Below are 27,061 nucleotides of genomic sequence, written 5' to 3' on the forward strand. Positions count from 1 at the left end.
ACTTCATTTAGCCAAGGCTGCAAAGCCGACTCCGTGTTTCAAATATGTTAGACCTATCACTTCTGCCACTAAAGATTGCTTTATTAATAATCTTCCTGATCAGTTTCACCATCTCAGCATCCCAGATAGCATAGAAGAACTCGATATTGCACTTTACCAGCACTTTAGACACAGTTGCTCCGTTGCGCTTAAAGAAGATTAAAGAAAATAGTCCAACGCCGTGGTACAACGAGCACACTCGGGCCCTTAAGAGAGCAGCCAGAAAAATGGAGAGCAACTGGAAGAAAACAAAACTAGAGGTATTTCGCATTTCATGGAAGGAGAGCTCGATTGCTTACAGAGGGGCCTTAAAAGCTGTTAGATCTGCTTATTTTACAACCCTATTAGAAGAAAATAAACATAATCCTAGGTATTTATTTGAAACGGTGGCTAAACTAACGAAAAAGAAAGCTTCAAGCACCGAAGTTTCCAAGCAACACAGCAATAATGACTTTATGAGCTTCTTCACTTATAAGATTGATAATATCAGGGAGAAAATTATAACTATGCAACCATCTACTACAGTATCTCATCAGGCAGTGCATTGTAGTCTCCCTGAGGAAAAATTTGATTCGTTCGTTGCTATAGAAGAGGAAGAATTTACTAAACTCGTTAAATCATCTAAATCTACAACATGTATGTTAGACCCTATACCGACTAAGCTACTGAAAGAAATACTTCCAGAGGTCATAGATCCTCTTCTTAATATCATTAATTCATCATTGTCATTAGGATATGTACCGAAAACCTTTAAGCTGGCTATGATTAAACCGCTTGTTAAAAAAACGCAACTTGATCCAACTTGCATTTGACACTATCGACCACAACATTCTTTTAAATAGACTCGAAAATGATGTTGGCATTAGTGGAATTGCAGTAGCATGGTTTAAATCATACTTATCTGACCGTTATCAGTTTGTAGCAGTAAATGAAGAGATGTCTCATCGATCACAAGTTCAGTATGGCGTACCACAAGGCTCAGTACTAGGACCGCTAATATGGTATGACCATATTAGCCCGGTTCTGGCGCGCGAAAGCCAGCTCGACAGTGTCCACAATCTAGTGAGAAAGTCTCTGTTTTGAGACAGTTGACATCTTTCCCTTAGTACAGCAACCAAAGCACACGAAAAGCTGGCCCGACTGAAAGAAGGTGGCCGAGCGATTCACATACATCCGCAAAGCCCTGTTAAAGGGCAAGCGCTCTGAGCGTCAGCGTCACGCAAGGATGACAGCTCAGCTGAGAAACATCCTGTGCTTTAAAGCGTGTAACGTTAGAGATAGACTTAGGCACGTTTCCTCCTGAACGTGCACTAGTGAAGTGCTCGATTGATGGGTCTCGGGTCCAGTATCAGACGGTGTCCTCCATCCCTCTTGGGCACCACAAAATAGCGACTGTGCACTTCCATTCTCAGAATGGGGCGTTTTGTGGCAAAGTCAGTGACAGACCCACGCCTGACGTGGTGTGGTCTGCATCTGAACTGAACTGAACAGACCACGACTTTACCACGTGCTCGTGGACGTCTTGGAAGAACGGAGTCCTCCTCCTCAAAGCAGCCTAGCGGCGGCTCGACTGGAGATTCCAGACTTACTTCCTTATTACCGGAACATTTCGCGTGTGTCAACAGTGGTACTGGTCAGTGCAAGTTGCTTTCAGTTAAAACAGTCCAGCTCACCCGCGAAAAGGACCAGCGCGTGGCGACGGCAGAGGACTGTGGCCCCAGGCCTTGTTGTCACCGTCATTTCTAGGTGGGGGAGGGCCAACTAGCGGCTCGCTGGTGGCAATGGGCCTTGACCCCGTAATAGCAAAAACCCTCTCGAGTGCATCAAAATTTCCTTTTGCCTACGTCACAATATGAGGTAAATCTGGCCCTGTACAGACCCAAGTAAGGAAACAACTATGGACAAGGAGAGCACATCACACAACACATCCATGATGACAGCAAAATGCAAGCTTCGGGTGTGCATTTGTGGTTGGGAGAAAATAACATCAGAGAAGGGCTTGAGGATTCACCAAGGGAAAAAAAGGTTCTTGAGAGAGCAGAGACAAGGGCCTCACATTGACCAGTACTTCTTACAAGGTAACCGGTCAAATCAGTCAAGTGAAGCACAGTGACAGGACACAAACCAAAGTTTGCAGAGCATCAGCACCCCTGTTACTGGAGAGAGAGCTACTAGCACAGAAATGTGGGTTCGAGGAGCCAACGCAACCACAAAGACCTCCAAGCGAATAAAAGATTGAAGGCCGCAAACCTGGTGTGAAGTGTCCCAAAGCTGTTAACAAAAAAGAATGGGAAACAATTAACAGTGATCTAACGCAAATCTTGGAGCAACAAGTAGGCACAGCAGTGGAAGCTTGAAAGTGGAACCTACGGAGAAGAGCACTTCGGAGTGGCTAAAGGGAGAAGTGGAAAGAATCACACCAGCCAAATCCAGACGGCAGCAAGAGATTGAGAGGCTAGTCAAAGAGAGGAGACAGAAGAAAAAACAGTGGAAAAAAGCCTCTGACGCTGAGAGGTTGATGTTGAGCAACTCTGCAAAAGGCAGAGAACTTGATGAAATGCACAAGAAGAAAGAACAAGCAGAGACCCTGTTGTAATAAATACCCTTTCAAGTTCGTCAAAGACCTCTTCGCAAAAGAAAAAAAGTGGAACTCTGAAAACATCAAGGCAGGAATTGGAGAAACACCTGGAAAACGTCCACCATGACACAAAAAGGCATGAGCAGATAGTCATCCCTGTCATCTCGCCAATTTAACCACCTGAATTCAACCTGGACACTAGCCCTCCTAAATGGAAAGAGGTAGAAAACACGGTCTGGCGAGCAATAGCAGCATAGGTTCCGAGATCTAACGGAGTACCATACAAGCTCTACAAGAACACACTGGACATCCTACGCTTTCTGTGGAGCCTCATGAGGGTAGTATGGCAGATGCAAATAATTCCCAAGGCTTGGCAAAGAGCTTGCGGCGTGCTAATACCAAAAGAAAAGGGTGCATCAGACATCAACCAATTTCGGCCAATCTGCCTTTTCAACGTCGAGGGCAAAATATTTTTTTGCATCGTAGCACTGATGCTGTATGCCTTTCTGGAAAGAAACAAGTACATTGATGCATCTGTACAGAAAGCAGGAATTCCAGGATTCTCTGGCTGCTTAGAGCATACAAGCATGATCTGGCAGCATCTCCATAGTCAAAGGGGTGCTTAGAGAAACAAGGTTCTGCATCGGGTGACGACCCAATACCAACAGTGTCTGAGCAGCCTGTCTAAAGCCTAGGCAGATGGTACAACTCAAGCCTTAAGGTCAAAGAGCAGGTGCAACAACCAAACAAAAGAGATTCCTAATGGCCTGGACCACAAGAAATGGGGAAACTGAATCTCTGTTACCAACAGTTCGGACTCTTCCCCTGGACAATGGTCACACTGGCCAATACACACTCTCTGTGTATGAAGTCCCATTAACAACCGTGGCGAAGATGGAGCGAACCATCTCTTCATACGCAAAAAAACTGGCTCAGTGTCTCATGATGTTTAGCTAACATCAGCCTCGATGGCAAAGTGGAACCATGGAACTACCTCTCACTAGTCTAACCGAGGAATACAAGTGTTCTAAAGTAAGTACCGGTAAGTAGTTTTTCATAGGTGCTTGTCATTGCATTCAGCAGTACATTTTAACCCTATTTAAAGACAGTAGTAATTATGAAATTATATATAAAGATGTACTTAAGTCCTACTTCTGTCGGCCAAAAGCGCTCTAAAGTTCAAATAAATGTAAACTTAATTTTTTTATTAAAATGAATACTTTTCATTTAACGTGAATGTCCGAACGCATTACATTCATTTCACACTGAAGTATACTCTTTAAAAGATATTTTATTTATTAAACTATTAAAGGAGTATTATATGAAAAATTAATGAGTTGTGACTATGAAATAAATGTATCTTGTTTTTAGAATGTTTATTTATTTTTACTATAGAAAACAAGACAATATAAATAATTTTGAAAATAATTTTTTGCAGTGTATCTAAGATTAAGACCCGGTTTCACAGACAGGGCTTAGACAAAGCCAGGATTAGGCCTTAGTTCAATTAGGGCATTTAAGTAGCTTTTATAAATGTGCCCTAGAAAAAAACATTGCTGGTGTGTGCATCTTGAGACAAAACAGTGGTACTGGTCAGTGCAAGTTGCTTTCAGTTAAAACAGCTCAAACATGCATTTTTGTCAGGGACAAGCTTAAACCTTCTCTGTGAAAACGGAGGGAAATTATTTATTTTCTGTGCCTCTCTGCAATCTTAAATTCTGAGCAATTTCACGTCTATGACAAATAAGTTTGCACCATTTAAGGGCAGAACTGAAGGGCAAGACCTCTCTGTTAAATTATGGCTGATGCATAATACCATGGTTATTAATCCATTAAAAACATGCATAACATTGTCCAGCACGTTTACAGAGGTATTAAACGTGCTGAGTGAGAATGAACAGACACAAGACCTGAGACAACAGGCATATGCTAATTAACACGACTCGAGCGGGGCATGAGCTCAATTAGCCCAGACACCCAGCTGAGGAAATGAAAAAATTACAAACTGGACCACAATTTAACCCAAAGAAATTCTCTCTTTCCTACAGCACACCTTTCAGTGCCTCCTTCTATAAAGAGCTGTTCTTCCTGTAAAGGCAGCTCTGGAAAACAACCCTGGTTTGCATTTAAATTGGCTTCTCCACTAAAATGCATGACAGCAGGAGAGATCTGTGCCAAGTTGACTTCCCTTGTCAGTTGTGGATTTGTTAAAATATGCAAATGTAAAGTTTTAATATTTCTGCCCAATTTATCTCTGTTCTCTTTATTCCCCTCAAGCACAGTACCTCCTGATGGCAGTCCAGATTTGTAATTACACCCATTTTGCTCAGTGAATGACATTACATAGCAGATTTCGTCATGTCCATGTCAGGGTTCTGTCACTTCGGTCTGTTTATTCTTGGTTTGGTGGTAGAGCTCTGACACTCCTATTGTCTTGTCTTGGTGGACAAGCTTGTGGTTTCGAGTTCGCTCAGGCCATACACTCTTCTGTCCGCGTGTGTTTTGTGTTCAGTGTAGCACGCAGTTTGTGTTTATTTCGACCATGTGCTTTCATGTCAAGTATGTCTTGTGCTGTGTGGACACGCAGGCGTGTTCGTGTCAAGTTTGGGCACATGGCTTGTGATTGTGTTCACTGGCTCACTAAACAGCCTTTAAACCATATTTTGAAGAAAAGGGATGAGTCAAAATTGTGCACACACACACACACACACACACACACACACACACACACACACACACACACACACACACGTGTGAGTATGTGGGTGCATGTTTTTCTATCCCGGTGCATGGGAACTTCAGCTTGAATGCACACATACTGAATGGACTCATGTCACCACGGGGAACTAAATTGAGGTACCCATGAGGAAACAAGCTTATAAATCATACAGAATGAGTTTTTTTGAAATTGTAAAAATGCAGAAAGTTTTCTGTGACAGGTAGGTTTAGGGGTAGGGTTAGTGTAAGGGGATAGAATATACAATTTGTACAGTATAAAAACTATTACGTCTATGGAGAGTCCCCCACAAAGATTTTGTAAGTGTGTGTGTGTGTGTGTGTGTGTGTGTACAATAACATATAATATAATATATGCATCCGATGTAGGATTTTCAGTTACTTTTGTAAACACTGTAAACATTCATATTTGGCCCCTCTACTCCTGACATCATATCAGTTGACAGAATACTCGAGGAATACTGTCAGAATACTACGCAGTCCAACCTGCATCATCATCACATGAGACAGCGCCTCGAGAGCGTACTAACTGCGGGAAGATAAGTAATGAGGTGTTTTGCAAAAAAAAATTCAAATATTGTGTTTATCATGCATAAATGGCATTTCTGTGTGCAAAGAACAGTTAGGCTAATCATTTGATGACTGACTGTAATTTGCGAGTTGTTTAACCATCTTCAGTCTAGCTCGCTATAATAAACAATAATTACACGTCATCATTAAAACGTAATTACAATGCCTAGTAATCTGTTGAGTTACAGACAGCAGTCAATAAGACAACAGCAACATTAGCAAATAGCACAGATGACACTTGCCAAAGGTTGCAGCCCAGAAACGTTTCAAGCACAGCAATAGAATTATAAAATAAGAAAATACAGGCAGAGGACAATATCTGCATCTATCTCATAGTGTTACAGAGGAGGCACCACCGGAGGGATCCGTCTCCAGAATATTAATCATCCTTACCGAACTCAAATTCCTATCATGCCTCTCACCTGGGACTGATTGCGCAACACACCTGCACCTCATTCACACACACACATAAAAGCCACTTCCACACATCACTTCTCTGTGAAGTCTTGATTTGCCCTGGCCATCATTTCTGAGCATTATTCCCCGTGTTTTCTTTGTACTCTGACTTTGGACTGTTTATCTCGTTTCCGACTGTTCTCTGCCTGCCCCGACTTGGATTGTTTATTGGACCTTGCTTCTTGCCGCCTGCCTCGACCTCTGCCTGTCATTCTGGTTTGTCTCTGCATTGTCTCCATTGCCCTGTCTGCTGTTGATTATCCTGCCTTTGACTATTCTTAATAAAAGCTGCAAATGGATCTCACTGAGTCTGATGATTCGCAACAGAAGACTTCGCCACCCAATGATCCAGCAGCAGTCATGCAGCTATCTACAGAACTATCAGCCCAAGCTTCACAATTCGCACTGCATCACCATCAGCTGAGCCGTCTCACATCTCTCACCGAGGAGCTCGTTCAAGCCCTACAAAGTCTCCGTGTGTCATCAGCGAACGCCCCCGCCGATCAACCACAAAATGTCTCTCCACCTACTATGAGTCCGCCAGTCAACCCTCGTCTTGCATTCCCTGAAAAATTTGACGGTACCCCAACGAAGTGCAAAGGTTTTCTGCTACAGTGCACACTATTCGTTGATCAACAACCGTCACTTTACTCTACTAATTCAAGCTGAATAGCGTTTGTCTGTTCACTACTCACTGGAAGAGCTTTAGAGTGGGCTACAGCTGTCTGGAGGCCAGATGGGTCTTCCTTCTCCACCTTCGGGACTTTTCTCCAACAATTTTGCAATGTTTTCAAACATCCCACTGAAAGAGGGAATGCCGGCAAGCAACTGTTAAATCTTTCCCAGGGAAGGAGAACAACTGCCGAGTACGCTCTCACCTTCCGCACTCTCGCAGCTCAAACCAACTGGGTGGAGGACACACTGAAGACCCTATTCAGGAAGGGATTAACCACCAAATTACAGTCTGAATTAGCCTGCCGGGATGAAGGTAAAAGCCTGAACGAATACATTGATCTTGCCATTCAATTAGATAATCTAATCCGTTCTCGACGCTCAGCTTGAGCATCACCCCGCTACTCTCATGAAACCACCCCCGCACACGAACCCATGCAACTAGGATTCACTCACCTCACACCTGAAGAACGCGAACGCCGAATGCAGAATCATCTGTGCCTTTATTGTAGTCAGCCAGGACACATGAAATCTTCCTGCCCAGTTCGCCCTGCATCCAACTCTGCGTGAGTGCTAATGCCAAATATAACACACTGGCATCCAGTTTCACACTACCAGTTCGTCTGCTTATCCAGAATAAAGTCATTTCTACCACTGCTCTACTAGATTCAGAAGCAGCTGGGAAATTCATCTCTCATGAGTTTGCTTCGCAGTACCAACTAAAATTAAACCCCTGTAATTCCTCCCTGACAGTGGAGATGCTAGATGGCCGATCTCTCGGAAGAGGAAAAGTTCACCGTCTCACCATCTCAAATCATTCAATGGGATACCACCTGTCAAGATCGCTGCCTGTCTAAAGTCTCTCGAGTTTCCCATCACATCCCAGATACCTCCGCGACATCCTGAAGAGTTAAACTAACCATCCGAGTATGCAGATCTCACCGAAGCCTTCAGCAAGAAAAAAGCTTCTCAACTCCCTGAACACCGCTCAATTGACTGTGCCATAGATCTCATTCCCGGTACCACACCTCCCAAGGGAAGGATATTTCCTTTGTCTCAACCCGAATCCGAAGCCATGAAACACTACATTGAAGAGGAACTAGCCAAGGGTTTTATCAGACCCTCAACTTCACCGGCATCTGCCGGATTCTTCTTTGTGAAAAAGAAAGATGGAGGTTTACGACAATGTATTGACTATCGTGGACTGAATGACAACACAATCAAGTTCAGGTACCATTACCTCTTGTTCCAGCCGCCTTAGAACAGCTCTGCCAAGCCAAGTACTATACTAAACTGGATCTACGCAATGCTTATAACCTGATTCGTATCCGCGAGGGCGATGAGTGGAAAACTGCATTCTCTACCACTAGTGGGCACTATGAGTACTTGGTTATGCCCTTCGGCCTAGCTTACAGTCCATCCGTGTTCCAGTCATTAATGAACGACATCTTTCGGGACATGCTGGATAGATGGGTAATCGTATACATCGACGATATCTTAATCTACTCAAACTCCATGGAAGAACACATCCGTCATGTCAGGCTAGTCCTGAAATGCCTCATGCAATACCAACTCTACGCCAAATCTGAAAAATGTGAGTTTCATCAAACAAGCACGTCGTACTTGGGATATGGTATCAGTCAGGAGGGGGTGGCCATGAAAGGAAGGTCAAGGCAGCCTTGGACTGGCCATTCCCCCAAACTGTCAAAGAACTACAACGTTTCCTGGGGTTTGCAAACTTCTACAGGCGTTTTATCAGAAACTTCAGTGCTGTTGCCGCTCCCTTAACCGTTATGACTAAACGTCACACTGCCCATCTGAACTGGTCCACAGAGTCACGTCAAGCATTCAATGAGCTAAGAACACGATTCACGTCAGCTCCCACCCTACGACATCCAGATCCCGAACGACAATTCATTGTGGAAGTAGATGCCTCCAACACAGGGGTAGGAGCGATATTATCACAACGTCAAGGCAACCCAGCAAAGATGTACCCATGTGCTTTCTTTTCCAGAAAATTAACATCCGCTGAACGTAAATACAATGTGGGCAATCGTGAACTGTTGGCCATGAAACTGGCCCTAGAAGAGTGGCGACACTGGCTGTCCGCTTCTGGTGGCCAACCCTGCTGACCGATACTACCAAGCATGTTCAGAACTGCATCAATTGCAACACCTCCAAATCTCCCAGACAACTACCTGCTGCCCTCTTAACTCCACTGCCGACACCTCATCGACCCTGGTCTCACATAGACCATAGACTTTATCACTGACCTACCCAACTCACAAGGACACACCACCATACTCACCATTGTTGATCGATTCTCCAAGGCTTGCCGGTTAATCCCACTGCCCAAACTTCCCACAGCACTTGAAACGGCTGAGCTCCTCTGTAACCATGTGTTCTGCTTCTATGGCTTACCCGAGGATATAGTGTCAGACCGGGGACCTCAGTTCACATCGAGGGTTCGGGCCGCGTTCTTCAAGCATCTTAACGTTAAGTCAGTCTCACCTCCGGTTAACACCCCCAATCCAATGGACAAACTGAGCGTCTGAACCAGGACTTCATCCGATTCTTTCGTTCTTACTGTCAACATCAACAATCGGAGTGGAGCGCCGAATACACCCAGAACTGACCCCCTTCAAATGTATTCTGGGCTTTCAACCTCTACTATTCCCTTCGTCTGGCGAACCTACTGATCTACCATCCATCACTGAATGGCTGCAAAAGAGCGAGGAGGTTTGGAACCAGGCTCACACTCACTTACTTCATGCAGTCAGACGTCAGGAACAACAAGCCAACCGTCACCGCCGTCCTGCTCAGGAGTACAAACCCAGTCAATGGGTTTGGCTTTCCACCAGAGACCTAAGACTCCGACTTCCATGCCGGAAACTCAGTCCCAGGTATGTTGGCCCGTTCCAAATTATTTGACAGATTTATCCTGTATCATTTCAATTAGACCTACCTGCTAATTATCGTATTTCTCCCACATTCCATGTTTCCCTTCTGAAACCTGCCGGTGGTCCGAGAGGAATGCCGGAGGAGGGAGCCATATCACAGACTCCCCCAACTATCCTGGTTGACGGCGAGGAGGCGTATCGTGTGCACGAGTTGCTCGACTCCAGACGCCGGGGCAACACTCTCCAGTACCTGGTCGACTGGGAGGGGTTCGGTCTGGAGGAGCGATCCTGAGTCAACTCTGGGGATATCCTTGACCCCACACTCACTGAGGAGTTTCACCGGATGCACCTGGAGAAACCGGCCCCTTGACCTCATGGAAGACCCCGGCGTCGTCTGCCTCCTAGCACCAGGGGCCGCTCGCAGGGGGAGGGCTCTGTTACAGAGGAGGCTCCCATACCACCTCCTCTGCACCACCGGAGGGATCCGTCTCCGGAATATTAATCATCCTTACCGAATTCAAATTCCCATCATGCCTCTCACCTGGGACTGATTGCGCAACACACCTGCACCTCATTAACACACATAAAAGCCACTTCCACACATCACTTCTCTGCGAAGTCTTGATTTGCCCTGGCCATTTCTGAGCGTTATGCCCCGTGTTTTCTTTGTACTCTGACCTTGGACTGTTTATCTCGTTTCTGATTGTTCTCTGCCTGCCCCGACTTGGATTGTTTATTGGACCTTGCTTCTTGCCGCCTGCCTCGACCTCTGTCTGTCATTCTGGTTTGTCTCTGCATTGTCTCCATTGCCCTGTCTGCTGTTGATTATCCTGCCTTTGACTATTCTTAGCAAAAGCTGCTAATGTATCTCACTGAGTATGATGATTACAGTCTATGCATTAGCCATGTTGTCTTTATCATGTGATCTATCAGCATCAGTTGCGTCACTTCAATGCCATTCACAAATCCTCTCCCGTGGCTAATGGGATAGTAAAGTGTCCATCGTATGCGCACTCAGAATCTGGAAGTAATAGGTCATCCAGGTATTTTTGCTAACTCTTTTATCAGTACTGTGAAATCGGACATACTACTTTTGTCACGTAGTCATAGTAGGGAATTATGTCATTTCGGATGCAGCCAAGGTCTTTGTAGACACAAACACCACCACACACTTCTAGTGGATCATGAGTAATGACTGAGAGGGATAATTTTTGTATGAGCCTATACCTGCATATTGCACCCTTTAAACAGCAGACTGTCTGAATGAAAATGCAAATTCACTATCTGACAGTAGGTGGCGCTTATGGAACAGAAGAAATACAACTGATACCCTGGTAACCCCTGTATACAAAGCAGTTGCGCTTATTAAAATGGCGATGAGTTTGCTGGTGATATAAACACCATAATGTAAACAATGTCTTAATTCATTAACAGTAGATCATAAGAAGTAGGCAATTGCCTGGCACAAATCTGCGCCATTCATTGATTGTGAACTGCTTTGAAACCATGAGCCTGTAGAATGTGCAACAGTGTCATGTATTTACTTTGAAACGTGCAGCGTTCCCAATTAATTAAATCATAGCCTTTTGAAGTTTAACAATCAATCACATTAGGTCATTTCACTTTTCCTGTTTTTCTGTCCCAAATTTAAGACCTCTTGAAATTATAATAAATGTATAAACTTTTTGTATTCTATTTAAGCCATTCAAAACCCACGGCAACATTGCTTAATGTGGCCACCTCAAATGAATCTTTAAAAAGATATTTTGAAGAATGTTGTAACTGTTGATTTTCATACAGTTGAACTGTAGGGTCCAAAGCAACACTGAGAAAGAAAGGTTTGGAACAACATGAAGGTGAATAGGGTGAACTATCTCTTTAATGTTACACACTAAACTACCCAATGTGTCCAGTAAAATAGTTTGATAGTACATTTTGCTTACCTTCAATAGCAAAGGGTTTACCAACTGTCAGCAGCTTGCAGTCGGCATCAATGGACACCTCATAGTCCAGCAGGGCTTTGTCCATGATAAAAGCATCAAGTTGAGGCGGATCTGTCCTTCACAACATAAAAAGAGGGGGGGCTACAAAACTACACACACAGGCAAGCACACACTCTCATTAAACATGCACAGTATGATTCCGGTGCAAATGGAACACAGACATCATTTGTCTAAGCTAAATGTTCATAAACTGCAGTGGCGGCCATAAATCAGCAGCTACGCTAAACCACATGCAAGCTGAATAGAGCCCGAAAAGGACTTTTAATGGATTGTGACACCTTAAGGGCAGCGGTCCACCCTTACTTAATTTAATGATTAAGAAAAAGATGTCATTTATCAAAAAGTTCAGCCAGCAGCACATTTGAAATTAAACATATTTAGAAGCACTTTTGGTTGATAATTACGGTGACCGGGAGGGGACATGTTCGGTTCACTTAGTTTTGTCGTGGCCACAACATATAAACTTGTGGGAACGTGATATTAAGTCGTGGGAACGTCTTAATATCTCATGGGCACGAGATCATATGTTGAGGGAACGACATCCGTTTCTCGTGGCCACAACGTAATATGTTGAGGGTACGACATTGTAAAACGTGGGAACCGAATCTTCACACGCGACACGGGTACCCTCAACATAACTCGTGGCCATGAGAAATAGATGTCATTCTCTCAAAATATGAAGTCGTGGCCACGAGAAAAATATATATCTTTCCCTCAACATATGATCTCGAGGCCACGATTTATTATCACGTTCCCACTACTTAATATGACGTTCCCACAAATTAATATCTTGTGGCAACAACATATTATCACGTTCACACGAGTTTATATGTTGTGGCCGGTCACCGTAGATAATAACATTTTTTTTCCCACACATTTTATCAGTGTAATCCCAATCTGGCAAATCAAAATGATTATTGACAAATGAAAACTATTAACATATTACCACCAGTATATTCTTATAAATATGAAATTTTCTTAATAGAGTACAAATAAAACTGCATATAAACACCATCAAAGGGCAAAAACAGACATACTGTGGCATACATTTGAAAATCAAATATTTCAGAAATGAATTGCTTTGCTGGTTCTTTGCGATACATATGGTCACTGATACCTCTGATCCTCTTCTCAAAATTAAAAAAGGATTAAAGAGTTTTCAGCCAATTTAAATACTTCATGGATCTTTGACTCTTTTGAAGACGTTTGTCTCTTTTAAGTTTTTCTTCCAATTACATTCCGAAAGATACATCCAAATATTAAATGAAGCAACTTCTATGCCATGATTTCAGGCTTAATTCTGCCATCTGTCATACAGACTCAAACCTTTACTAAGGAATTATGGAAGGAAGTGAGATGCGCTGACTCTCAAAATGTTAATATTTCTGCTGTTCCTTCTAAATTCATCTCTAGTGTGAGTGCAAACTAGGCTAGAAAAAAAATCAAGTTATGTGGTTTGCTTTCAAACTTGTTAATTAGGCTTTAGATAAAAATCACATAAGAATTTTTAATTCTCCTCCTTTTTTCTATCATAGTTCTCCTCTATTATTATTTTTTTATATAGCCCAAAAATAAATAAATATTTAAATAAATAAACAAACAAAAGCACACTCTTAGGAATTTGGTATGTGTGTGAGACAGACTGTGTCACTGCAGCTGGCAGGAAACAACAAACCACTCGCCTGGCGAGCAGCAGTGAGAGGGAATCTCAGAACTTAGACTCAAATATGCTGAGAGAAAAAAATGCTTCAGGCAAACACCTCATTTTAATGACAGCATTTTTCAAAAATTGAATTCATTTGGCCGAGATATTGACACCTCTAGTAGTATTGTCAACCAGTGAGTCACTAGGGAGGATTGATATAGAAAAGACTTGAGATTCAGCATTTGCATTGTAATGAACAGGGTGCAACTGCTGTTTGAATTATTGATATCTATGCACAGTTTTTTTTTTCTCCATGTGTTGTAAATTTCTCTTTAAAATAATAGTGTTTGGCAGTATAACTACACCAGGGCTGCGAACCAGTCCAAAATGGTCATGCCCTTTACTCGCTAACTTCCCTCCGTCTCGTACGTCATTGCTTACGTTGCATGAGTGCCCACTATTGGCGGAACCTTTGCAATAAACTGAACTGGAACGTGCTAAGCCCTTGATCACTTAGAATCCACCATGGGGTTGATTTATTATTAATTTTTTTCCCTTACAAAATTGTTTAATGCAGCAGTCTATATGTATATAGGTGTGGTTGAGTTGTTTATTTTTTTTATATATAAATAATTAATCATAGAGTTGTTTGTTGTGGGGTAAATTAAACACAATATGCGTTGACGTCACAATCGTGTTGCATTGTGGTATATGGAGCTGCATGAAGTGTACATATGAAGTAGACTAGCTCCCTTTGTCAAAATCAAGGGAGCGAGGGTCTGTCCATATAAACTTCCCTCGTCCACTTCACGAAGTGGAACACAGTTCAAAATGGCGGCAGGGATTCCCCCGGGGGGGGGGGGGGGGGTGCTTAGGGAAGTTTGCAAGTGCGTGTCTAAAAGTGGACTGGAACGCAGCCCAGGAGCACTTGTTGCCATCTGCTAGATGAGTGTATTCTGTTGGGAGAATTGGTCTCTTACTTGAGAGTGGCGACCCCTTCAGGTGTGGTGGGCTCATTGAATTTCCGCATATACTCGTGCATCTCAGGAAAACTCTTTTTCATGTAATCCTCTGCACTGCTTTCCCGAACAGTGCCAAATCGGAATCCCTGAGATGGGTGATGAAGCTGAGGCCAAGGGCAAGGAAAAACAGCTAAGTTTTAGATTATAGTGCATTGTTTAGCTGTGCATTTACTGAATGAGTACTGTGCCACTGTACGTCCGAATGATTACACTGTATTTTAAATACATTTATTTCTAAATGACAACGATTCAACTCTGTCTAAGTACGCTCACAGAGAATATTCAAATCTGCTTTGGCCATGCCGCTGACCCAGAGAGAGCAGATATCATGTGTAGGTATGAAATAGCTTCACAAAAAGTATTTTCAACCACACTGTATCAATATGTTTGTGTTACAATAATTAATATTATCATTAAAGTACTGGGATAAAAGTTAATAAATCGGATTTAAACCCTGATGTCTACGGTAGCGAACTTGATGCTTCAAATAAAGATTGTATTGATTACATCATTACACCAGAAGGTGGCGACAAATGAGTGTTAAAAAAATGTATTTGTCATTGAATTATTCATTCATGAGATTTGTTCAAAAACCCTGATTCATCCAGTAATGAAACAAGTAACTCTTTATGCACAAGTCATTGAAGCATTCAGTCAAACCAAACCAAATTTTGTCAGAACCTCTAGTAAATTACATGTTATTTGTTATTTGTTTAAACAAATAAAGCATGAATCTCAAAAAATCAAGAATTGTGCATCTCTAGTATACCAAAGTGTCTCAAAAGATCTTACCTTGGCATCATGTATTCCAGAGAGCTCTTCAAAGGTTTTTTCCCCAACCATGACTGCAGCCAGATTTGCTGTGTAACTGGACAAAACCAGCAAGCAAAATATGGCCCACAGGTTCATCAGGAAACGTCCAGTCCAACACTTGGGAGTCTTACTAGAGACTGTTCGGCCAAAGAGGATGGCGTAGCAGAGGTTGAGGGCTGAGGAATAGGAGAAGACCTTCACACGGTTACGTCCATGAGGCGTCATGCCAAAGGGACTCTTCCATTCGTAAAGGGTGAGGAAGAGCGCTGTAATATGCAGTGCTACAAAGATGCCCATCCACATGGACCAGTGCAATGGCCACATGAATGCTCCAATAGGTGCAGCCGTGTCTTTACTGCGCACCAGTATTCCCAAACTTGTAGAAAAAAATGGACTGGTAAAGTCAATCACTTTACTGCGAGCGGAGTTGATGCTGAAGCTGGTAACAGCCATATCGGCCACCCCGCTCAGCAGGTCGCCCACCAACCCCGTCCACTTCCCACCCTTGAGTGCACCATATTTTCCATCCCCAACTATGTACAGGTCAAACTCGAAGTTCATGTCTTCTGCCAGCTTCTCCAGTAGATCAATACAGTATCCATAGCAACACTTGCTGTAATCCGGTGGCAAAAAGCTGCTGTTGCCTTGAGCCCGCTCGGAATACAAGTGGTCCAGGGTTACCGAGCTGTTTGTCCCTGCATCCAGACAGTATTGCCCAGCGGGACAGTTCCCATCCTCATCTACCTCTCGAGTGAACACGAACGGGTGCTCTACCAGAGTGACCACACGCACACGACTCCCCAACACAGGAAAGCCAGCCCGCCATCTACGACCTTCCCTGCCCAACTGGCCCTCCGTGCGCTGGCGAGGGGATGAGCCCTGCCACAATTCCTGCTCCTCTACATCCAACCTACCGCCTTCCCAGCTGCCTACAGTCACCCACGTGGGCTGACCGATGGCATCACGCCGCAGACTCCAAATGTGGACCCTCTGAGAGGTGTGTACACGAGAAAGGTTGCGTTGAACGCTGACAGGGCCAGTCAACCCTACAAAGGACGTATTAGAGAGGAACCTGAGGGGGGAAGAATACAAGTGTCAAATGATGATTGGAAGAGGCCTATATTATTTGGAGAACACTATTTCTTAACATTCCTATTTATGCCAAATTGCTCGGCTGGAGCAGAACCTTCTGGAAGTATGTAACCTGAAAGCTACCATCTGAAAGCTACCTGGGAACCCTTCGAGCCTGAATTGTAATTTTGAATGGCCATCAGTAAACAAAAATGCTTATGATGTAGCTATGATAACAGCATGAGCTAATGGGCCCAAGCTAATCAGGCCTGAAAAATTACTCAGGGGGATCCCAGACAAAGACTGTGGTTCACAACTAGACATGTGGGAGTAAGTAACAGGATCGGACACAGGTTAAGCTTGCTTTATTCTTTCCAACAGCAAAGCAGACAGTAAATATAACTGCGGCAGAGGGGGGAAGGCCTGGGAGAGGGATTGCCTAGCTGGATGACTGACACGGTCTGGCATCCGTCACACCATAAACTACAGATGTTGCTTTCACAGAGCAATATATTTGATTGTGAAACTCCCTCCCACTCTTCAGAATTACAGCCGCTCAGTCGGCAGGGCTGCTGCTCTGGTGCACAAGTCGGGTCACTTAAGGAAATGCTTTGACATTGAGCTTGAAGATTAATGTCTGGAGTCATAAATAATAAATATGACATTTGACAAATGCTGTGCTGGTTAATGAAAAACTGAGGAGAAAAGCTTAATATATAATTTGGCTCCAAACATTTATCCATAGTTCTACCTGCCACAGAATGCAAATGGCCGATCTTAGTCTGCCAATGGCTGACAGTGTGTATCTAAAGGACATCTAATTTACAGCATGTGTGTTTCAGCTCAATTAAGTGAGATTGTTGTTATATACTTAAAAGCTCTCTTTGTCTCTGCTCTTACTTTTCTGATCTTTTATATATTGAGAAGAGAGGGGCTATTGTAAGGTAAGATGGGAAAAGATTTTGGAAATGAGAGTGAAATATTACTTCTATTAATCCAAGCGTGCATTGTAGGTGACGCTACTTAGAAAATGTTTGGTAGGAACACGCTCAAATGATCTATCCATTCAGCTACAAGAGGAGGCCTATATACGTAGCTGACTCACCTATTATATGTTCCTCGACAATTTTCTGCATCCCTCCGCCACCCCGACTCGTAACTCTCAGCTGCTTCCAATCCCTCTGGGTTTGGGCCAAATTCTGAGTTCAGAGCCCTCCCCTCGGACAGCACGCTAAATACGCCTACTCTTTTACTCTATCCGATTATTTGTAAATGTGAACTTGTGAATCAATTTAAAGTAGTAAATCTAAAGTCAAGTTACTTTTTGGGAAAAATAGCTACACTACAAGCTACAAACAAAAGGTTGCTCACTACGATTAACCTACCTCTGTTATTAGATCTTATTAATAAACAGCACCATTTAAATAAATATTTTACTATAAAAAGAAGACCTAAAATGCAGCACAGAACTGCTGTAACGCAAAGCCTGTGAAATATTTCTATATGAATTGGTTAATTTACATGAACAATCTGAACTGATTAACTAGAAATTTCAACATTACACATTAATCCACTACCCAATGCTTTGTATATAATGGGTATCGACCAATATGGCAATCTATCAAAATATAGGATGATTTTTCGATCTAATTGTTATTTCACAGTAATGTAAAACTGCTTAAAAAGAACAGAATTTCGATTTTACAATAGTCATCCACAGGACTGTCATATATGCGGGATAATACCACAGTTTGACTAACTATCTTCTCACTCACTTAACTCCTCAGTGTAAGAAAAATGCATGCAAAAGCAAAATTGTTGATAAAAAATGTAAGTTATTTACTTTTATAGTATTACAATGTGGCCAAAGTCTTGCACAAGCTGCTGAGCTATGTATCACACTCCTGCAGCTATGCCCTCGCAATCGTCCGGTATTATGCAGCATGTTTGGGTCCGGTTTGCAGATTTTCAGCCTTATCCTGTTGTGATGAGAGACCCAGGCATCCCACACAGCCACATTTCACTTCTGTTTGTTGTGAGAGATATAGTGGTGTGGGGCAGAGTGCTGGCATGATCCACACAAAATGACGGGCCTGCATGGTAGGCATGTGCCAGAGCTTTCGATAAGAGTGATCCCTCCTCAGGGAAAGGCAACTGAGGGGAAGTCATAAATAAAGCTTAAAGCTCTAAAGCATGTCTGCATTCCAGCTGAGTGTCTGGGCAAACACCAGTAATTTGCGCAGCAAGAGAAAGTGGCCGTGCGCTTGTCCTTAAGCATGACACTAGCTGTCTGGAACATCTCATCCAGATGGTAGGATGTTCTACTGATGAGTATTGAGAATAAAACATCAAAGCCATTTATTCTCTAAAAATATATTACAAGTAATAAAGTGTAAAAATGTGGCAGTTTTATTCCTGTTTATAAATTATTAATGACTTTTTGAAGAATCGATTTTGTCAATCCAATTATTTATGTATGAAATACCAATCTATTTTTATAAAAGCAGTTAATTTAGCACATAAATAGTTGTTTGTAGGGGTGGGTGGGTGGGGCACAACCTATCGCGGGGCTAGTTATAACACACATGTTATGTGTGTATAACACACATGCCAGCATGACAAAACTTAGTATATTTACTAGTTGCCATTTCAAAAATATATAGAGAAAAAAATTACACCAAAATTCAAAAATCTTTGGAAGATTTCACTGAATACTTGAATGCTTAACCATAGCAAAATTTCCTACTGAAGTTACTTTTTTACGTTTTTAGTGTTTATATAAAATAGACAAATCTGCTATTATTTTAATCTCCAATCTGTTATTTAACAGAATAACACTTTAGCACTTTGTTTCGGCCCAATTGTGTTCGAAATAATGCCACATCAGTTCATTATTCGATTTAGCTTCAAGTATATCAGGGCCTTAACTGTTTCTGTAATTATTTAGTTTCAGCTCTATGCTACATTAAAAACTGTTTTTATATTTGCCACTTTGATGTGGCTTCTTTGAAGAATTGAATCATTTCTAATTTAATTGTAAAAATAAGAAGGCCCCCTGCAATACACCCTGGTTCTAAATCAATAACAAAAGCTAAACAGACTGTATTGGAACATACCATTTCACAAAATAATAATTATTTTTTTATCTTGAGGGTTCAGGGTGCTCTGTTGGAAGAAACTGAAGAGCTTGCTGTCCTTTCTGTCAGGGTACATTTGCCATGGCTGTTGAAATTTAAATTTTGACAAGCAAGTTTCAAAAATCATTCTGAAATGTATGCATAAAGCATGTAACACTATACTTACAAGATGTATGGCAACTTTTCTCAAGAATAAATAATAAATAGATGAATGTATCTTGTGGTCTAAGATGGTGCTACTTTGATGCTACAGTTGCTGGTGGACTAGCCTCACCATGCTGTTCACTAGCATTACTGCAAGGTGCACCCCATTTTACACAGTATTCTACACCAGGTCTTCAACTGAAACTAGTTGAATAATTTATGGATACTTTGGAGTAAAATACATACAATTTATGAATTCAACAGTCACAGCTTTGTCTATGTAATGGAAGGGGATAAACATGTTAACACTAATAAAAGCATATCAGGTGCATTTGAAAAGCCATTTACCTTCAAATGGAAAATGACAAATTCATCAAATGTTAAGTGTATCATACACTTTATGGCATGACAATATACTTTATGGGATATTTTTGGAACATATTTTGGAACATTTGGAACTCAACTGTGATGAAACTGGTTCGCTGCTAGATACTAGTTTGTTGGGGAGCTGCACCCAAAACACAACACACCTTCTTCACAGGTTACATACTGAATTGACTGATAAACTGAGAGAATATGGATTTACCTGGCAATGTACTGTCCTGATGAGGGCAGCTCGTGTTTGTTGGGTTTGTCAAAACAGTTTACCATATTTTGGATGAGGGCTAGATCAGGCCGTACGACCGTTGCTGCACTAACAGCTCGGTTGACCAATTGCAGGGCATCATGAATGTAGAGGTCTAGTGGTTTGCGGTCAACCTCTCCATAAGCCAGCAATCCTAAAGGCAGACCAATAGAATGAAGGGTGTCTGGGCTTAAAGGATGTCCCATAATCCAATGTACAGTGGGCAATGTCAACCCCAGGTCTTGGGCACTGCGCAGAACAGAAGAGGCACACTCCGGGTCGGCCCCAAAAAGCAGGACCGAGGCAGGAGGAGGATGGTCCTGATTAAAGTGCTCAGAGAGGAACTCAGAAATGTTAGCAATGTGAGGTATGCTGTGGGAGAGGTTCAGGGCGGATCGAAGTTGCCAGTGTGAGGGTCCCCAGCCAGAGCGGCTTTGGAGCTCAAGGAGATCCAGAAGACCAGCGTCCTCCCAGCCTTGGCAAAGCACTGCCATACTCTCTTCCCAGCCACTGCGCTGCAGAACATCTAGAAGCAGCTCCACCAGTACTGAAGGGGGCATACGAGTTGTCATCTGCAAGTGGAAGCGATTCTAAAAACAGAACAAGCACAGAAAGACAATATGGTCATCAAATTATTAGTTCTTAATGTGACTTTATTGCAGCTTTATTTCTCGTAATTGTGACTTTAGATGTCAAAATACTTTTTTATTATTTTTATTTCTCATAGTTGCGAATTGAGGTCTACCAATTGTGACTTTTTATCTTTATTTCTTGCAATTGCAACTCTATTTCTTGTAATTGCAACTTTAGGCCTCACAATTGTGAATTTTTGTCTTTATTATTCGCAATTACGACTTTGAATATCACAGTTGTGACTTTTATCTTTATTTTCTTATAATTGCCAGTCTATCTCTCATAATTGCGACTTTAGATCTCACAGTTGTGACTCTTAATCTTTATTTCTCATAATTGTAACTTTATTTCTCGTAAATTGTGATGTTAGGTCTCAAAATTGTCACTTTTTATTTCTCGCAATTGCAACTTTATTTAATTATAATTAATTATAATTTGTTACATTTACATTTATATAGCGATTTTCTCAGCACTCAAACCCCCGGTTTCACAGACTAAGTTCACAGTCCGGTTTAAGCTAGTCCTAGAATAAAATGCATGTTTGAGCTGTTTTAACTGAAAGCAACTTGCACTGAAATATCTTAAAATATGTCAGTGCTATTGTTTGTCTCAAGATGCACACCAGTAATGTTTTGTCTAAGGCACGTTTATGAAAGCTACTTAAATGTCCAAATTTAACTAAGGCCTAGTCCTGGCCAAGGCCGTAACCAGGGTTTGAAAATTAGTGAGGTCCGAGGTGAGGTGCAGAGCCGGATTAAGAATTCAGAGGCCCCTGGGCACAATCAATGTCTTGTAGGCCCCCCCTTAGGCAGGCCTAATGTATAGTTTGTCCAAGGACATTTTAATTTTGCATTAAGAGTTTTAGTTTACTGACTTAAAAGGAACTTTGTTGTACTATGCTGGAGTAAAGTTCATAAATGATAGATCTTTCCCATATAGGATTTTGTAAAACTATGTTGGGTAAACCTCTGTCCCTCTAGGGGGGTTCGGGGGCATGCTCCCCCGCAAGAAAATTTTGTACATTTTAAGGTTAAATGCATCAATCTGGTGCTCTTTGAGAGCTCAAAATTAAGAGCTTCAACGGGCTTCAACCCATGAACTGTGCACAAATAAAAAACATTGACTTGTACCTGGACATTAAAGGGGGCTCAAACATATTTTTTAGTTATGATATGGAGTTTCAGTCTACATTACATTATAACTGGTGTTTTAGTATGCCAAACAATTAGTATAATAATATAATAATGATTTCTATAATTATTCCTATGACATAAAATCCATATAGCCTAATAAATGAAAATGAATATTTCAAAAGTATATTTTACATTACACTATAGGAAAATTACAATACTTTTGTCCTAATGTCTTCACTTGCAAGAAATAAACCCTTTGATCGCGTGAGCAAAGTGCGCACTTTTCTTTAAATCACGCAGCACAAACATAATGCCTATATAGGATACTTAAAGTCTTGTGCTGTTTTATAAAGCACAAAACCATATCACGGTTTCGATATTAGTTCGTTGGCAAAATATAACGCTAGAGACCTTTATGTTAGGCTATACATTTTACATCTCATGTGTATTGGGAAAAGGGAGAAGAGGGAGAAGAGCGAGTTCGGCAAAAGGCGGATTCGAACTCGAGTCGAACGCGTCAAAAGCTACTTAGTTTCAAGCACCTCACGCACGCCCAACGACCCGTGCAACTGTAGCTATTTAGTTGTGGGTGCCTTTTTTGCTAAAAAGACAGGCACTTAGTGCAAATTATACGCGCCATTATCGGAAATGTAAAAGAAAAAAAAGTTTATTGGCACTTTTTGGTCATTTCATGACTTTCAAATTGACATCAACTACGATGCTGTTGCATCATGCTTGTAGTTTCTTTTGCGCTTTATTTATAAATTATAATAAAGTGACATAAAGCGCTCTGCCGCATTTTTTACAGTCTATGCTCACAACACGCTCTCAAGCCCCGTTCACTGATCTACCTTCTCGCAGCGACATAAATTGCAAACACACATATGACGCGGTTTAAACGGCTAATTAATCATTCAGAGAGCTTGAAATTTTATTTTTGAATATAAAAAAATGACCGAGGTCCGGACCTCGGTGACCTCATAGCTGGCTACGGCCATGGTCCTGGCTTAATCTAAGCCCTGTCTGAGAAACCGGGACAAAGTGCTTAAAGGGTGGTTGATTATGATTTCACTTTTTTAACTTTAGTTAGTGTGTAATGTTGCTGTTTGAGCATAAACAACATCTGCAAAGTTACAATGCTCGAAGTTCAAAGCAAAGGGAGATATTTGCTTTTAAAGAAATTGCTTTTTAAGGACTACAACAAACGGCTGGTAGGGACTACATGACATTCATCCTGGGTTAGTGACATCACCAACACTAGAATTTACATAAACCCCACCCCCTGAACAAGATTTATAGATTATCAAGATAGAATATGCTAATCAATGACTAGAAGATAACTACACATAAGCTACATAAATTCATCAACTAACCATTCAGAAATGTCCTGTTGCATTCTACATGTTGTCACTTCTTCTTGAGTCTCTCCATCATTTTCTGAATCTGGTTTGAACATAAAAGGCTAAAAGTTTTTGAAATTTTCAGTGCATGTCTGTGTGAGTGCAAGCTCTTGAAGCTCCTCCCTCTGTGCCATGAGCAGCAGCTCATTTGCATTTAAAGGAACAGACACAAAATGGTGCGTTTTTGCTCACCCTCAAAAAGTGACAATTTTAACATGCTATATAAAAATGTCTGTTGGGTATTTGAGCTAAAACTTCACATACACACTCTGGGGACATCAAATACTTATTTTACATCTTGTGAAAGGGGCATTATACCACCCCTTTAACATATGGTATGTTAATGTATACAGTAGCATCCACCTGGATGATGCGCCGGCAGCCATATTGCGCCAGAATGCCCACCACACACCAGTTTACTGATGGAGAGGAGACGGAGTGATGAAGCCAATCAGTGTATATATATGGGGATGATTAGGAGGCCATGATGATGGACAGAGACCAATGGGCAAATTTGGCCAGGATGCCGGGGTTACACCTCTACTCTTTTTCGAAGGACATTTGTAATGACCAGAGAGAGTCAGGTACTCGGCTTAACGTCTCATCCAAAGGATGGTGATTGTTATAGTATAGTGTCCCCATCACTATACTGGGGGCTTTAGGACCCACACAGACCATAGGGTGAAGCACCCCCTGCTGGCCTCACTAACACCTCTTCCAGCAGCAACCAAGTTTTCCCAGGAGGTCTCCAATCCAGGTACTAACCAGGCTCAACCTTTCTTACCATCAGTGGGCAACCAGTCTTGTGCTACAAGGTGATAGCTGCTGGCCATGACTTTCTCAGAACTGTGATTTTAAATATCACAATTGTGACTGTTTATCTTTATTTCTCATAATTGCACCATTATTTCTTATAATTTTGACTTTATAGCTCCCAAATGTGACTTTATAGCTATAGAATATAGAATACATACATTAAGACACCAGAGTTTAGAAAGGGAGTCCGCTAAGCAATAACATTTTATTTTGGGTAACCAAGGTCCAAAGTTACAGTATTCATTAAATTACAATTAACCCTGAAAAAATAAATGTTCTGAGAAAGGTCTGAGAAAAAGGAGTCCAAAATGAGACTGGGCCGTGAGAAACATGGGAGATCTCTTTATTTTCTTGCAGTTGTTGCTCTTTTTTATTATTATCATTTTAAGCCATTGGGGTTTTTCAGCTTTAATGACAGGACAGTAGGAGGAGAGACAGGAAACAATGGGAGAGGAGAGAAGGGAACAGAAGCAGGAAAGTATCTTTAGCTGTGACTTGAACTTGTGCTGTCTGAGGTGCAGTTGTGTCTCGATCTCGATGTGCTGCCCACAAGGCTATGGCTCTTTCTCTAAGGTCAGGATACTAAGTGGTGATACTCTTACATGTCTCATTTAGGTATCAGTTGTGTCTTCAGATGTCTTTAATTTATTTTATTTTTTTTAAGTATATTCTTAATATTGTAAATACTGAATTTAAATTCCATTATACTTTCAGAATATTAAGGGTTACCATTCTCAATTTATCTTCAATGTCCAGCATTTGATATGCAGCAAATTTTCCAAACACACTAGAAAGGGATTAGAGAAGTGTAAGATGTTTAGTATAAGAGATAAATACTTAATTTTTTATCAAAAGAAACAGTGTACTAGTACTTCATTGTTATTGCATAACCTTTTATTGTTTAGCATTGAAAATGTTGTCTTGTACATCTCATTTTGCATGCATGTAAATATACTGTAGGTCATGATTTTCTAACAACGTCTACACTAAACAACTTCAAATATGACAATGTGTGTATTGTGTTTGACTGAAATGGTGTGGATGAATGAGATTGAAGCTACCCAGAGTGAAGAAAGAAAATAGAACTCTTTCACATCTCAGATGTTTCTGCTAGACATAAATGAGGTTACATCAACATCAAATGGAGACTTTTGTTTGAGTCGCTTCTCATACTTTTCTTTTGAGACAAAAAAATAAATAAAAAATCTAACACTCTGACAATAGTCTCCTTTAAAGATTTAGAAACGATCTCAACAGCATTACATACTGTGCTCAGAGTTTTCTCCTAAACTAAAGACTCCGGGGGTATCACATTTGTGTCCTCTAAAGTTTAGAAGAGATCTCAGACACATCACACACAGTTCTCAGATTCTTCTCCTTAAACTAAAGACTCCGGGGGTCTCACATTTGTCTCCTCTAAAGATTAGAAGAGATCTCAACAACTTTACAAATCAAATGTCTCAGTATGAACTCAAAGATTACTACCATAAAATATATATGAATAATCAAATTTGTCAAGGATTGAGTCGTAAGATATTTAATGTGCCTTTCAGCAAAGTAAGCTCCAGGGTTACTGTTCCTTTAGTAAGACATTACTATTTCCAAGAACAAATGATGTGCCCTATGCACATAAAGTTTACAGCTCCATTCTCCTATTGTGTGTCAGCAATTAAGATTAACGTTAACCTTATTTCTGCATAACTCACTCTTAATATATGCTTAAACTCTGAATTTATGGATTCTTTTTTACTTTGGTGCATTTTAAGTATTTGAGGTTGCACAATTTGTAAAGTTGTTGATGTTTCTTCTAAACTTTAAAAGAGACAAATGTGAGAGCTCCTCTAGCTGAGAAAGATCTGAGCCTATGTATGATGTTGTTTAGATCTTGTCTAAAACTTTGGAGGAGACAAATATGAGACCATCGGCGTCTTTAGTTTAGGAGAAAAATTCTGAGCACATTGTGTGATATTATTGACGTCTCTTCTAAACTTTTAAAGAGACAAATATGAGAGCTTCAGTTTCTCTACCTGATGATAAACATATGAGCATAATGTGTGATGCTGTTGAGATCTTGTCTGAAACTTTAGAGGAGGCAAATGTGAGACCAGCAGAGTCTCCAGTTAAGGAGAAAAATCTGAGCACAGTGTGTGATGTTGTTGAGATCTCTTCTAAATCTTTAGAGGAGACACATGTGATTCCAGCAGAGTCTCTAGGTAAGGAGAAAATCTGAGCACAGTGTGTAATGATAATGAGATCTCTTCTAAAACTTTAAAGGAGACCGTTGTGAGAGTGTTTTTGCCTCAGGAGACAAGTAAAAGTCTCCATTTGATGTTGAAGTAACCTCATTTTTGTCTAGAAGAAACATTTGAGATGTTACAGAGATCACTTTTTTATTTTATTTCCCCTGGGCTCCTTCCTCCTCAGTATGCCACTCACATGAAGTAACCCCACATTTCCTGCCATCATGTATTCTTGGCCACGGTTTCCACATGTCCTTCCACAGTGAAGCTAGTTGCTCTATTGATTTTGTACTGTAAAACCAAAGGCCACAATAAATTTCCTCTCTCTGCCATGCTCTTGACAGACAGTGCTACACCAGCAGTTTCAATGCCATACAGAAAAAACTGCTCACAGCTCTTCACCAACTTATATACCGTTAACACAGATC

At 41.4% G+C, this 27,061-nt stretch overlaps 1 protein-coding gene across 1 annotated transcript in view; it reads right to left on the reverse strand.

Annotated features, from left to right (window-relative positions):
* The window catches only part of grin3bb (glutamate receptor, ionotropic, N-methyl-D-aspartate 3Bb), a gene marked incomplete at its 5' end in the record, with an annotated part of 114,934 nt that overhangs the window by 27,518 nt on the left and 60,355 nt on the right, over positions 1 to 27,061 (reverse strand). The window contains 4 exons of the mRNA XM_081358280.1: positions 11,895 to 12,010; positions 14,580 to 14,725; positions 15,414 to 16,506; positions 20,373 to 21,001. Coding sequence (XP_081214406.1) covers positions 11,895 to 12,010; positions 14,580 to 14,725; positions 15,414 to 16,506; positions 20,373 to 21,001 — 1,984 coding nt within the window. The remainder of the gene's footprint in view (positions 1 to 11,894; positions 12,011 to 14,579; positions 14,726 to 15,413; positions 16,507 to 20,372; positions 21,002 to 27,061) is intronic.

This window comes from Scardinius erythrophthalmus, assembly GCF_964197995.2.
Source record: "Scardinius erythrophthalmus genome assembly, chromosome: 25".
Taxonomy (NCBI): Eukaryota; Metazoa; Chordata; class Actinopteri; order Cypriniformes; family Leuciscidae; genus Scardinius; species Scardinius erythrophthalmus.